The 15166-nt window shown below is 39.8% G+C and overlaps 2 protein-coding genes across 3 annotated transcripts in view; one reads left to right on the top strand and one right to left on the bottom strand.

Moving 5' to 3' along the window:
• The first annotated feature begins 2429 nt into the window (after positions 1-2429).
• On the top strand, positions 2430-8990 carry prodh2 (proline dehydrogenase 2). 2 transcript variants are annotated; one of them, XM_058793858.1, is made up of 11 exons: positions 2430-2525; positions 2642-2995; positions 4985-5175; positions 6036-6162; positions 6315-6386; positions 6490-6570; positions 6646-6789; positions 6962-7128; positions 7927-8037; positions 8117-8205; positions 8287-8990. In XM_058793858.1, the coding sequence occupies exons 2-11, from the start codon at positions 2753-2755 to the stop codon at positions 8466-8468; spliced, it is 1407 nt and encodes a 468-aa protein (XP_058649841.1). In that variant the 5' UTR covers positions 2430-2525; positions 2642-2752; the 3' UTR covers positions 8469-8990. The 2 variants fall into 2 exon arrangements, with proteins under 2 accessions (XP_058649841.1, XP_058649842.1); XM_058793859.1 differs by lacking the exon at positions 2430-2525 and having other exon boundaries at positions 2850-2990.
• A 1253-nt stretch (positions 8991-10243) lies between these two features.
• Positions 10244-15166, bottom strand: part of tbx6 (T-box transcription factor 6) — a 4971-nt gene continuing 48 nt past the window's right edge. The window contains exons 1-8 of the mRNA XM_058794127.1: positions 15145-15166; positions 14108-14264; positions 13318-13585; positions 12767-12910; positions 12569-12639; positions 12383-12444; positions 11977-12238; positions 10244-11896 (exon numbers count right to left, since the gene is read on the bottom strand). The exon at positions 15145-15166 is cut by the window's right edge and continues 48 nt beyond it. Coding sequence (XP_058650110.1) covers positions 10372-11896; positions 11977-12238; positions 12383-12444; positions 12569-12639; positions 12767-12910; positions 13318-13585; positions 14108-14264; positions 15145-15166 — 2511 coding nt within the window. The 3' untranslated portion in view covers positions 10244-10371. The remainder of the gene's footprint in view (positions 11897-11976; positions 12239-12382; positions 12445-12568; positions 12640-12766; positions 12911-13317; positions 13586-14107; positions 14265-15144) is intronic.

The raw sequence follows: 15166 nt of genomic DNA, 5'->3' as shown, positions 1-15166 counted from the left end.
TGCAATACTGGAAACACTGCATAAAAATGCTTTTGCAAAGATTAAAATATTAGATTGTTGGAAGTTTTAGTTCGACACATGTTGGGTGTTACACGACGCATCTGATCCCAGGTCAGGGTAATCATGGTCTGTTTACTGTATCTTTGAGCAGCTTCATGCTAAAAGGATTGAAATTATAGTAATAAGTTAGCAGTGAGAAATCAGGTTTTTGAAAGCAGGTGTTCAAACAAAACATGTTTTCTGTGTATAACACTCTCCCACAAAACCCACAGACCTTCACTGATCTGCAAGTGCTTGACCTACATAACCATTTACTAAATGCTGTGAAGCCATGTGATGATTTAAGCCAGTGAAGACTAAGCGTATAGTGACCACTAACCAAAATAAGTAATGGAACAATAAAATTCTTTGCAGGGAAATAAATGTGTATGTACAACATTATTCACAGACAGTACTTAAAGGGAACCTTATCAATATCGTATTAACCCTTGTATTATGTTCCGGGTCAATTTGACCCATTTAGATTTTCGAGCTGTTGAAATACCAGTTAATCTGTGATTTAATTCTTGATATTTTGTGACTTTCTCATTTAGGGCCACGAACATGCATGCGAAGTGAGGATACACTGATGTGTTTTGAAGTGCACACAAATAATTTTCTGACGATTTTGATGTTCCGGGTCAATTTGACCCACATTTTTTGTTGTTGTTTCAAGGCAGCTGTACAGCCTCAAATTAAATATATTTCTTGGGTATATGTTGTTATGTTGGTGTTTTACTACTAAGACTTTCTCAGACTTGGATGGTAAAAGTGAGCTATAATTTCTATTTTCAATGTATATGAAATATTATTTAACTTATCTTTTTCTTCCAGACATTTTGTAACTTTTTCTCATTTAGGGCCATGAACATGTCTAAATAAGTTGTGTTCCAAAATTTGAAGTTGATATAAAAAAAAAATTGAGGTTCCTATGCAATTTTGTTATACAAACACTATCCACCGGGTGCCATTCAAACTCCATTGATTCTTTTTTTAATGCAATTTTTCTGTCAAAAATATATACATTTTTCTCTTACTATTATTTCTATCACAAAATAACCACCAAATATGGAATCTTGAGACTCAGACCTTTCCAGCGATATGTCTTTTGTCAAGATTATAAAAAGTTTTGATTCTAAAAGGTTGTAATACAGTTTGTAAATTGACACCCCCCCACTAAAAGATTTTAAAGTACCATTTCCATGTTAACGCAATGTCCGATTTCAAAATGGTTTTCACAGGATGAATTTTGAGGTTTTAAGCTTTCAAATTATATATAATTTATGATGATTACTAAAAACGTTATAGGGAAAAATGAAACAAAAAATTATTTTGTGACAGAGGTCAGAACACCCATTATGATGTAGCATATGTTTTGAGGTGCACTCTTGTCATAAATTAGTCTTATTACTGTTCCTACATAATTTGTAACAAAACAACAGTGATAAAATATCTATTTAGGAGTCTATTTAGGACCTTTCCAACGATATATAGTTTGTCATGATTAGATTAGCATTTAACTGTAATAAAGTAGTAAAGCATAGTAGTAAACTTCTACCAGCGGGACGGTAACAGTTAAGGGGTTAATAAATGTGGTTAAACACATTTATAAAAAAATTATACTTTTTGATATGAATTGTTTGCACATACTGATATAAAAAATGTTCTGTTCATACCTGATTCCTTCTTGTTTTTAATAATGTGAAATTTAGGGAATTGCATTGAAGGCAATTAGGGTCAATTTGACCCGCTCCATCAAAATCATACCCAGAAATCAAACACAATACAAGGGTTAATATAGTGCTTGTATAACCGAAGTGAGAGGATCGTAGTTAAAGTCAGATTGCACAATGAGACCTGTGATAGTGTGACATCACGTAATTTTAGAATAACTCAAGAATGACTTTATTCTGGTGGAAACTAAATCGAAGGGGGTTTGGAGTTAATTTTTGGCTCTTGTTTGTTAGTATTGACTATTCAGGACAAAGTCTAGCGCAGTCTTTTGTCCAACACATCTCTGCTGAACACCGGGATCTGTCTTCTTCCCAAGATCCAAGGTCAGCCTGACATCTGCTCTGTTCCCTTGCTTATCATTTCTGCTGCAGTTTTGGCATTTCTTTTTTAATGTATCCAAAAACAAAACAAAAAAATGCAGTTCATGAAATTGAAATTCATCACAATATGAATTAACTATGCTGTGACTTTAAAGTGGTTTTGAAGTATATAGTGTATTTCCAAATCCAAAGTATTTGAAAATACACAAGTACGGATGCTCTGTCATATTTTACAGAGAAGTGGGGGCACAAAGTATCTGCCCCTCACCCTTAATGTCCCAAAGTTCAAATGGCAGTCAGTCATTAACCAACATGCCTAAACGAACCTCCCCTCTCTCGGTCCTGTTCATTTGCTCTCATCCTCTCTGTTTGTTTGCACTGGAAACATTGCACAGAACCTGCATATGTCAGTCTTGCCATCCATAATTACAGGTGAGAGAATTTCTTCTAATTTCCTAACAACTTCAGATTTTTTGGCAGTGGTATATATATGAATTTGGACACTGAAGTGAAACTCTTGTTTCTTTTCAATGTTTATCTGCTTACAGGTGCCACTGATGTCTTAAGATTAGCTTTGTAGAGGGATCAATAGTTCACCACTTTAGGTTTTATCAAAACAACTTTTCTTAGCATCTTCATCAAGTGTCAGAGCAGTGGAGATGTGTTCTCTCCTGCGGCCGCCGGTGTTCAGTCGCTTTATATCTGTGCGGCTCAAGAGCGTGGCTGCCTCTCAGTCCCTGCCGACCAAACGAGACCGAGACCTCTGTGACCCCTCATCACCTGACTTTCTGACCTTTGAGGATCCTCAAGCATTCAAGGTGAAGAGTTTCTGGGAGCTGATCCGAGCTCTCGGAGTCTTCAGGCTTTGCTCGTTCCCTGCGCTGGTTAATAACTGTGGTAAGGTGAGGCAACAGCTAGATTTTTGTGAACTGCCAATGAATCACTCACTAACTGAATTAGCAAAGACCTTTAAAGTCATTTGACACACTCCGTTAGCTTAGGAAATGTTGAAATTTCATCTGATCTAGAAGAAAAATATAGTTGAGAATCATCTCTGTAGCAGTGTAAACTAATTCCATGTTTTCTAATAATAATTCCAAGAGGCAGCATGTAAAACAAAAACAGAAGAGGTCCTAATACAGATCCTTGCTGCACTCCATACTTTTACCACTTTAAGATTAGATGCAAACTCCACAACTTTAGGTGACAACTCACTTTTTGTAAAATCAAAATAGGTCACCTATGAAATTTGCTTAGATCCAATGAGAAAGTGTTTTTATGAGGGGGGGTCTTACAAGGGTACTTGTGACCTTACAAGGGTGAATAAAGAACTGGGGCTGGTTGTATACTTTTTATATTCAGTTATGAAAAGGTAGACTGGTCTTATTTGTATTGGAAAAGTATTTTCTTTATTCTTTACTAAACTATGTCTAAAAAGGGTCATATTTTATGTATTTGAGGTCTGAGATAGTCACCTTTATTTATATAGTGCTTTTAACAATACAGATTGTGTCAAAGCAACTTTACAATATCAAAATAGTGAGATTGTGCAGAGGACTCATCTGGTTCCCGAGGTCTTGTCCCGATGGCCGTCTAGTTGACGAGGTCTTCACTGGGGATCTGTCTCTGGGGTTCATCTAGGTGTCCTGATCTCCGCTGATGTTCAGGGCTGTAGAGGTCACCTCTAGGTGCAGATCTGGATACGGACTGGATCGGGTGGCTACAGTGATCTCGGAATAAGAAACAGACTAATATTAGCGTAGATGCCATTCTTCTTACGATGTAACGAGTACATCGGGTGTTATGGGGAGTGTTCCCGGTTCCGGTTGATCTAATTAATGCAGCCTAACAATCCTTTAACGGATTTGAATAATAGAAGCGTATTAGTGTGTTATGTGTACGCCAGGATAAAGAGATGGGTCTTTAATCTAGATTTAAACTGACAGAGTGTGTCTGCCTCCCGAACAGTGTTAGGTAGACTGTTCCAGAGTTTGGGCGCTAAACAGGAAAAGGATCTGCCGCCCGCAGCTGTGGGAACGGTGAAGAGAGAGGGCAAACATTTTGTGTTTTAGGTCAGCATTGCCGTCTGATCAGCCAATATTGTCTTAAATAGCCTGCATAGCACTTCATCTTTTATAACATGGGATTTTGACCAAATATATTCAATCTTGATTTTTGTCAAATGTTGCAACAAGATTTTTTTGTGTGTGTGTGTGAAAAATGTAAGTTTTTGACACATAAGGTAATAAAAATATTTTAGAAATACCTTAAAGTAACTACAAATGAGCATGTAAAACAAATATCTTTAAAAAAAAATTCCATGTGGAGCATGCCCCCGGTTCTCACCCTTTTCCCCCCTTACATGTTTGCATCTCTAGATAGTCCGACAGACAGGATCTAAACCATCTTAATGCCTGTCCCTGAATATCAATGTCAGTGTAGTTTGCCAATTTACTAGGAATTAGTTGTGGATTCTTAACGAGAGGCTTAATATCCGCCAGATTGAAGGTTCTCAAGACCTGACCTAGAGATAAGGAGACAATTATAACATTGAGAATAGGCTATAGAGCAGTTCTCTGGATAGATCAGTAGGTATGGGATCTAGTGCATGTGTGATATGGCTAATCTTATCTATTATATCTCTTATATCTACACCCATAACATAAGTTCTCTAAGTAACTTTAAGATTATTGCTGTAGATTGTTGCAACACTCATGCTTATAACATATCCCGTAGTGTCATTGAAGTGATTAGAACATAGGCTATCATAACTATAATTTGTTTGGCATTTTACATACTACGGTCACATGGTGTGTAGCGTTATCTGACAGGAGCTCCCTTGATAACATTTAATTACACTAATGTGTCTGATTATCTCATGTCTAACGAAGCTGATGACCGTTACAAGGAAGGTTTTGGGCCAGCGATGTTTCTGCATGGTCATGCGCCCGTCTGTGTACGCTCAGTTTGTGGCCGGCGAAACAGAGGCTGAGATCACAGACTCCATGCAGAAGATGAGCTCGCTGGGGCTCCACCCCATGCTAGCCGTCCCCATCGAAGAGGACCTGGGAGAGAGCACCGGGTAAGACACCGTTTTTGTCCTTATGAGGGTATATTAATATGAAGTGAAGAAGTGACGTGACATGTGACGTTACCCATACTCGGAATTTGTGCTCTGCACAAGTACACACACGCACTCGAACACACAACCTTTGGGTTACAAGTCCAACTCTCTAACCATTAGGCCACGACTGCCTATTTTGCAAACATGTAAAACATACTGTCATTGATTTATGACAAACACTTCAATCTAATAAAGTCATGGAAATATAAAAACCTCGGGCCATAATCCTGCGTGGAGGTACAGTAGAGAAGCACCACAGGATTATATTGTGATTCTTTTCTTCTTTATTTTGACACACATCCGAGTAAAATAGCTTTTCGAATAAGAAAAACGATTTTTTTCAATGGGAGTTGATTCTGTTTGGCAATTGCCAGGAGTACGCTTACACTAAGCATTCATGTCAAAACTGAAGCATATATTGAGCTCAGAAGCTGAGCTGCACCACAAGGCCCACTGAGCCCAGATATGCACCTGCACCATCAGACCCTCTAAGCCCAGGGGCTGAGCTGCACCGTGGGACCCAGTGAGCCTGGACATGTAGCTCCACATTATCAATTTCTCAGGCTTTTTTTTTTTTTTTTTTTGGCCTTGACTTTGCATTAATTTCACAACCCATTGTGCAATTATTTTCTAGGAATGCTGACTTTGTAGCAATGCTGTTTCTTTCTTTTTCTAAAACCTGCATGAAACTTGATGTTGCATTAATAATATACAATCTGGTTACCTTTGTTCTTTTTGCATCTATAGGTTGTAGAACAATGTATTTCATTGTCAAGTACTGACTGTGACTTTGATCGTGGCACACTTTATATCCGCAGGGAACGTCGATATGAAGACAACCTGGCGGCCATGCTGGAGTGTGTGCACATGTCTCACAGCAAAGGCTGGAGTAAAAATCCCATGATGCAGCTGAAGATCACAGCTCTCGTCAGCCCTGAGCTGTGTGTGAGTGTTTCACCACTTCATACGAGTCGAGATGAACAACGATTCAGCTTCTTTGTTTGATATGTACTTTTGACCGTATGATTCTGTCCTTTTCTCTATTTAAAGTACAGATGTTGTTAGCAGTATTAGTAATTATATGAATTCCTGTTCAGGCGAAGCTGACTTCTCTGCTAAAGACAGAGCAGTATGATCTGAACGCGCTTGTGAGAGTCATGGAGGGAGAGGTACAGATATTATCCTTTCTGCTCTGTCGAACGTCACAAGCTTATTGTAATCAGCTGTTATTTAGTATGTGTTGCTTTAGATGGTGTTGTTTTTAACCGGTAGGAGGTCATGTTTCCTGGTCTGACCGAGAGTGAGAACACACACTTACTGCTGGGCCTCCGGAGACTCGGCAGAATAGGAGAGGTACTAAACCTTAAACCCAAGTGAACAGAAAGACCTTTAGCGCTGGGACTGAGTGGAAACGCTGTGTGTTCGCAGGCGAGTGTTAATAAAGTGCGAGTGCTGGTGGATGCGGAGTACACGTACATGAATCCTGCCCTGTCCCTCATCACCACGGCCCTGATGAAGAAATTCAACCAGCAGAGCTCCTGGATCTGGAACACGTATCAGTGCTACCTGAAGGTCACCGCCAAGCTTTCACTCACGCTACAACATCTTAACATTTCTCTCTTTTAAAATGTTTTTAAAACAAATTAAAATAGTAGTATTTAAAAATATAACCCCTCTACTGTATAAAAGCACATTTTATATCCCTAATGGCATTATAGATATACTTTGTGCGTGTCTTCACCAGGAATCAAGGAATCTACTGCTTGATGCCATTCAGGCGTCCATCGATCAGTCCTTCTGTCTCGGCGTTAAACTCGTCAGAGGCGCTTACATGGACAAAGAGAGGAAACTCGCCGAAAAAGAAGGGCGAACAGATCCAATCCATGAATCATGGGAGCGAACTAATGACAGGTGACTCCAAAGCCTGCTGTATCTTATCTGATGCACAAATTTCTATGGAATCTAAATTAGTTCATACTTTTTTATCAAGCAAAAGGCCTTTTAGTATAATTGTACAAACATTCACCTTCAGCTTGTGGTCCACGTTACTTTTTGCTCTGAAACCTTTGCTTGCTTTATCCAAAAAAATTATAATTTTGGTTTAGAAAAATAATGTTAAAATATGAGTGTTTTTGAGATATGTTATGTAAGTATGTTTTGCTGTTATAAAAATCATAAATTAATTTCATCTTTACTCACTTTGAAACTGAATAAAATGAAGGTGTTTTTTCCTGGTTGAGTATGAGCTCTCTGCATTCTCATTATATTAAACCATACGGGCCATAAAAGCCTGATATATCAAATATGATACTCAACAACAAAAGTCTTTTTTAGATTTTGTGTGAAGCACTTTAAATTGCTCCATTTAAACAATAAATAGCGTTTCTAAACAGATTTATTTCACATTTCCTATGTCAAAAACCATTATTTCATGACTTTATTTGGTTCAATGTGTTAATAACAAAAATGTATGTTAAAAAAAGTAGCTGGCTTAATGACAGGGTTCCCATGGGAATTAAATACCTGGAAATTTCTATGTTTCTAAACTTCTATATTTAAGAAATATGTAGTGATTTATTTAGTATATAAAATGTGTATAGCTACTTGGTATATGTATTTATGTATTCAAATCTAATGCTAATCTATTTTGTTTCCTTGAATTGTAGTATTGTAAGTGCTGAGTTTGTACATGTCTTCTCTTATTTGCAGTTATAACGGATGTCTAGAGATCATGCTGAGGCTCATTTCAGAGAAACCTGACCGCTACATGATAATTGTTGCCACTCACAATGAAGAATCGGTCAGACGGGCCGTGACACGGTATACCTGCGTTACTGACTGACCCTCGCTAGCGGCGGAGCTCGGTGATGTTGATCGGTGTGCTGTGTGTGTGTTTCAGCATGGAGCAGCTGGGGCTTCACAGAGACGCGGGCGCTGTGTGTTTCGGTCAGCTGCTGGGCATGTGTGACCACGTGTCTCTCACTCTCGGTAAGAAGCTTGATTCTGAATGCGTTCATGTTCTTGGCTCTCTGGAGCAGCTGTCACCCTCAGGTCCTCTTCTCTTCTCAGCGCAGCACGGTTTCTCGGTGTATAAGTCGGTGCCGTACGGCTCGGTGGAGGACACGCTGCCGTATCTGGTGCGCCGCGCTCAGGAGAACCGCACCGTGCTCCAGGGCATCCGCAAGGAACGAGATCTGCTCCGACTGGAGCTGCGCCGCAGACTCAGAGAGAAGATCACAGGCGCCAGATAGAGAGAAATCAGCCTAAAGACTCCAATGCATCACTGCTTGAGCGAGGGCCATGCAGTCGAGGCATTAGCCTTTGAAAGATGTGAACAATAGTGCCTTCTAGTGGATGTTGATGATGATTTGGGAGAAAAAAATGATCATGAATTCAAAATTGGCCCTTTTTAATGCATGTTCCTGGTGTTTCTGTTCACAATTCACCAGTGCAGATTATTCCAAAGAAAAAGTCTGCCTTTGTAACACATTATTTGGAATATTTAAGATTTTTTAATTTATTTTAAGGAGTCTCTTCTGCTCACCAAGACTGCATTTATTAGATCAAAAACACAGTAAAACAGTGTATTGTGAAATATTATTACACTTTAAGCTGTTTTCTGTGTGAATATGTGTTAAACTGTCATTTATTTCTGTGATGCGCAGCTGTATTTCCAGCATCATTACTGCAGTCTTCAGAAATCATTATTGAGCACTGAACATTGCCTCGGTTGTCAACCAAAGAAAATCAAATAAAATATATTAAAATATTCCAAACAACTTCTCTAACATGTTGTGCTTCAGCATGGTTCGTCTCTCAGCACCTGTGTCCGAGTGTAGCGCTGTTTACCTAACCTTACTTTAAACCCTCGCTCTGTCCAACACCAAATGGAAAAGGAGGAAAAGAAACGAGTGGAGGTGGGAAAATGAAGGAGGGCTTTGAGGTAATTATCACCTGGACTTTAATGGCCTTTCCTCAGTTTCTAACACACACACACACACACACTCTCAACACCTGAGCAAATGCCATGCAGAGCTGGAATCGACTCGGTGATTATAGTGACACAGTGATGATGGTTCAAACACTGTATGAGAGAGGCAGATGTCAGTTTTATTTGTTTTCATTTTTTGTTTTAAATTCTCACTTTCATATTCTGTCATAATGTGTAATGCTTTCTATAAGGAGTGAATTCAGGTAAACATTGGCCCAGTTATCCTTAGCCTTATAATAATAATAATAATAATTCATTACATTTATATAGCGCTTTTCTGCTTTTTCTAAGCACTCAAAGTGCTCTCCATTGTGAGGCGTACGTCCTCGTCCACCACCAGCGTGCAGCATCAACCTGGATTCAATTTCTTTCATTTCTTAATCTTTCTTACCTAAGTCACTCATTTGTTATCATGACTGTTAGTGTGCATCAGCCATATTGTAATTTTTTTTGTCATGACTTTAAGTTTTAGTGAGTTCCTCACAGTTTAAAGAACAGAGCATCATGAAAAGCAAACTAAACTGTTAACTGTTCTCCTCATTAATTAATTGACCAACTAAATTAGATTTACCAGTGTTTGGCATTTCATGACAGAAATAAAAAGCACTATTGTGTTGTAAGATATTAATGTTAAAGAATATGGAAAATCTTTATAGTGAGACTTACAGAACAGACTTAGAGAAAAGGTCTAGCAACATTATTTTGCAGATGCCACTTGGTTTTGAATTTTGGTTTCTAATGCAGTGATGCTTAAAGTATGTCGAAGTGTCCAGATACTTTTTGGGTCCACTATACAATGTGAATATATTATGTATGATTATAAATAATAATAATAGTACAATTAAACTCATTCAAACTTTATTTTGTCATTTAAACATACAAATAGAAATAAGTAAAATATACATCATTATTCAGCTATTACATCAAGCATTAGTCAGGATAAAACACAACTTCAAACTATCTCATGAACAGCAGAGATTTTCTTTTTCTGCCATAAACACTAAAAAGTATTACATTTTAAACTACAGTGTTTTGGTTTGTCTCTCCAATGCAGTCATAAAATGCGCAGTGCTTCCATGATCTTCAGAGCAAAGTCGTTGATTGATGCAGACATCACTGTCTCCTCGCAAACTTTGTCTTACGTGTTGTTTTTCTGTTTATTGTCAGAATACTGCTCTTGCGCCAAGGTCAAAGTAAGACCCCTGAGCATGAGCATGCTGTGGTTGTCTGTAAATATGCCTTATGGGTAAATGCAGGGAGGACCGAGGATCCTGGCAAAGACGGAGTGAGTAGGAAGGAAAAGGGTTATAAAGGGACGGGGGAGCAGAGGAGGAGAGCGAAGAGTCAAGGGAAGGGAGCAAAGAAGGGTGCAGTACCACATCTGGCAGATAGGGGGCAGCAGAATTGAGTTGCGAGAAGCTGCCTATCTCAGAGGGAGCTACGGCGGGGTAAGCGTTTGAAGAGGAAGGGCACTGAGGATGGGTCGAGGCTGGATTAAACTGAGACAGTAATTGAGAGCTTTGGATTGGGGGAAAGGTCTGTGAGGGAATTTGAGTGGGGTTTGCCATCTGGGCTGGGATGTGAGGGAAGGAGGGATTAGGGAATGACTGGGGAAAGGCAGACTGAATTTGGGTTGTGTTTGGGATGGCAGGGACACTGTGGATGGAGCTAGATGAGGGCAGAGTCAGGCTCTGGAGCGGATGTGGGTAAGAAGTGTGAGCAGGGTTTGGGAGAGGAGCAGGAGCGCTGTGTTTGGGTGCAGGGAATGAAGGGACGGCGTATGCTGCGGTAGCGTGCAGGACGTTGGAAACTGATTGCATGGGGCCTTGATGGCTAACATTGGTGGAAGGGAAGAAAAAAGATCCAGTTGTTGGATAAACTGGGTTTGGAACTGTTGGGATGGATGAGGATTGGGAAACTGGAAAAGAACCAGCCGCTGGAGTGTGAGCAGGTCCAGAGGTGCTCAAGCTGAGGCTAGGGTTCTGCTGAATATGGTGGAAGGAGAAGAGCGTCGGGTTCGGGTTCGAAGCTGTCATTATAGAGTTAGGAGTGGACTGTGCTGTCGGAGGGAAGGGGAATGCAGTTGGAGTCGTGTTTGGGTCGGAAGGAGTGGGAATTGAGTTGCACTGCGGCACTGGGGGGAAGGATAGACTCTGACACGGAGGGGATGATGGATCGGGGTCGTTTGAGGACTGCACCGGAGGAAAAGGAAAAGCCGTTTGGTTTGGGTTTTGGACTGCAGGAGTCGTTGCATTGGAGCCTAATCCTCCATCATCCACTTGATTTCGGCCAGGGTCAATCATTAACCCAGAACCTTGACAAGAAGAGGGGGGGATGGATTGGAAAGGTGGATTTGTGGGTGTATGAGGGCTTAGGTTGTCTTGGGATTGGTCTGTCGGAAGAAGAGCGTGGTAGGATGAGGAGGGGAGCAGGTGTGGAGAGATGGGAGGGTAAGAAGAGCCTGGAGGAGAGGTTGTAGAGGAGGGCATAGTCGTGGAGGTGTTCAGACCAGGATAGTCCGATGGAGGCATAGAGGTGTATGTGGTTGAGGACGGCGGGAGCTCCAGGTCAGAGCTCTGTGTGGAGGAAACCACGGAATAGATGGAAGACGACTGAGGCAAAGAGGAGCTGAGCTGAGGAGTCGGGAAAGCTGAGGAGTATCCGGAAAGGCCCATCATTTGTCCAGACCTGTAACAAAACATAAGGCTATCTTTAATAATCTTGCCCATGAATCGCTGTTAGTGTAGCTGTGAGGTTATAGCACTCACCCATCCATCAGTGTGTTGTTTACATTGTTTTCAGAGGCCGTCTGCTGTTGACTCTCCATTGAGGAGGGAATCTCAGAGCTCAAGAACGCCTGTCCAAGCACGAGGGGTCGGTCCGAGACGGTCTGATCTGGGAGCGATGGTACTTCTGTGTGGAAACCTGAATCTGTCATCGGGAGGGCGGTGTTTATCATGGAGAGGGCGGAGCTAGGGATTTCCACCGACTGTGGGAGGAGCTCCGTGGAATCACATGGGTCACATGACTCTGAGAGAGGGGTACAGAGAAAACAGCGTTTTATAAGCAGAACAGCAATATTTGGGAAACTTTTTGCTAAAGCATTCTTTTGCGAAGAGAATAGAATCAGTGTAAAAAACTGTTTCTGAACATTGAGGAAGAAAATATCCTCACCAATATCCAAAGATTCCTCTTGACCGGACGTAACTTTCCTCTTTAGTCTTGCCTCTCTTTGTCTGAGGAAAACAGAACAATTATATTGTGCTCTCAGTCCAGGTGTCTAAAACATTTTTGTGTTTAAATAAGATATTATTAGTCTGCTATTAGTTCGTTAATATGTAATACTGGTGTTCAACTTACTTCTTGCAGTTCATGCCATTCTCTCGAAAGCCTTTCGCAAAAGGATTTGAGTTTATCTTCAGTTCGGTGATCTAGGATAAAACAATAATAATAAATAAAAAACACTAAGCAAGATTTTTCAGGAAAGCAATTACTACAAAAGAAAAATATTTAGCTTTTTTCACTGTTAAGTATACATTTTTCATATATTAATTTGACCTTGCTGTTCTGGTAGGCAGTGACGGTAATAAACTGTGTTTCAGGGAAGATGAAAGAGTGCTGGGCTCTGCCCCACATCAGCACGTCTCGGGCCTCGATCACATGAACCCGCGGCTGGTATCGATGCAGAGAGTGGAGAATGATCTTCAGGAGAAAGAGAGATGCAAATCACCCTTACAGTTCCTGAGCAATCATGTTACAAAACCTCAATTACAGTCATTATGCCATAAACATTTTACAGTGCTTAACAGCTCAAATGTGAACATCCATTATCTGGTCACTAAAGGTAGATCTGAGAAAAGTCATTATTGGTTTGCACTTCTGAACTTGGTTTGCTTTTGATACTTTATTATCCATGCAATGCCATCCATTCAAGAGTCTAAATACTTTTTGCTACTGAAAAATATTACATATATCTGCACTATTTGAAAATATATTATAAAAGTGTCTAAAGTATTGTAACTTCTGTTTCATTTTAGTTTAAAATAGTAGCATAGTAGACTTTTACAGCAAATTTGAATACAGATATTGAAAGGTGTATTTGTACTCACATATCCTTGTGCGTCCAGAGTGTTGTTGGTGAGTTTGGCGCGGTGGAAGGATATGGTGCGGTTCTGCCAGTGTTCTCCGGTGGCAGGCGAGTCCGGGTGGATGAAGACACGGTCCGGCAGACGAGCCTCCGCTCCGCCGACCACCTGCCAGCTGCTGTCCTGAAACCGATAGCGAGAGGAATCCACAGGAACGATGTCTAAGAGAAGAATGTAGCGCAGAGACGGGTTGAGTCCTGACAGCTTGACTCGCAGCTGAGGAAACATTCTCCTGAGGAGCAGAGAAGAGAGAGAGAGACAAGTTAAAGCAATGACATGTGACCCTGGAGCACAAAGCCAGTCATAAGGGTCAATTTTGTGAAATTGGGATTTATACATCATCTGAAAGAATGAATAAATAATCTTTGCATTGATGTATGGTTTGGACAATATTTGTCTGAGATACAACTATTTGAAAATCTGGAATCTGAGGGTGCAAAAAAAAAAATCAAAATATTGAGAAAATCACCTTTAAAGTTGTTCAAATGAAGTTCTTAGCAATGCATATTACTAATCAAAAATGAAGTTTTGATATATTTCCGGTAGGACATTTACAAAATATCGTCATGGAACATGATCTTTACTTAATATCCTAATGATTTTTGGCATAAAAGAAAAATGTATAATTTTGACCCATACAATGTATTGTTGGCTATTGCTACAAATATAGCTGCTGCTTATGACTGCTTTTGTGCTGCAGGGACACATATGTCTCCAAACTGGCATGTCCTGATGCATACAGACGTGTGCTCACCTGCCCTTCTTAGTGACAATCATCTCAGTGCCCACCGTGCTGAACTGTTTCCACATGGCCGCGTTCTCCAGCTCCATTCTGACCTGGTTCTGAGGCGTCCCAGAAGTCTCTGCGGCGGGCGGCAGTCGAGGAGCGAGAACGTGTGCCGGGGCTTCATCTGAAAGAGATGGGCAACATCTGCATGTTAGCATTACACTCTTGGAAATAAAGCTTTGTTATTGGCATTGATGCTTCCATGCAGAACCTTTAACATCCACGGAGTCTTTACAGTTCTTTATAGTGGTTCTTTAGTTTAAAATGTTCTTCACACTAAGAAAAACGGTTCGTTTAAGAACTGTTCACTGAAAGCTTGTTGAATGACCCTTCTATTGCATCGCTTCAAAAAAAAAAAAACTTTTGAAACCTTTATTTTGAAGAGCTTGATGCCACATTTTGTGACGTTTCTGAAGCATTTAACAATGGCTTGATGAGCATTACATCACATCTGTTTATCTCTATACAACACCAGATATTGGAGACTTGGTTCTTCTTAGCACTCATTACACTTATTTATTCTTTATTTGTATTTTTGGTTCCATGAAGAATGTTTAACATTTGTGGAATCTTTCCAATCCATAAAATGTTCTTCACAATAAGAAAAAAAGGTTATTTTGAGAACTGTTCACTGAAACATTCTTTAAACTAAAACCTTAAAAAAAAACATTGGAAATTTAATTAATATATTTTATTTCAGCTAGTTGCTTGAGCATTTCTGATTTTCATATAGTTTAACTTAATGTACTAAAATATGTAAACCTAAAACTGCAATAAAAATGAAGAAATACTATATAGATATTAAGAAAACTACAATTTTAACCGAAATGAAAAAGAAAACAGAAAATACAAAAATAAAAACTCATTTAAAATATTAAAGTATACTAAAATAATTTTTTTTTTTTGTGGAACAGTGGAACCTTTATTTTGAAGAGTAATCACTTATGTTCTAGCTTAAATTCATGCAGATGTCTGACCGCAGTGACAGATCTGAAGTCTCTTACCTCTGTAGCAGCAGTCGCTCCG

The sequence above is a fragment of the Onychostoma macrolepis genome, chromosome 12 (assembly GCF_012432095.1).
Source record: "Onychostoma macrolepis isolate SWU-2019 chromosome 12, ASM1243209v1, whole genome shotgun sequence".
NCBI classification, from domain to species: domain Eukaryota; kingdom Metazoa; phylum Chordata; class Actinopteri; order Cypriniformes; family Cyprinidae; genus Onychostoma; species Onychostoma macrolepis.
This window is presented reverse-complemented; position numbering and strand designations above follow the sequence as displayed.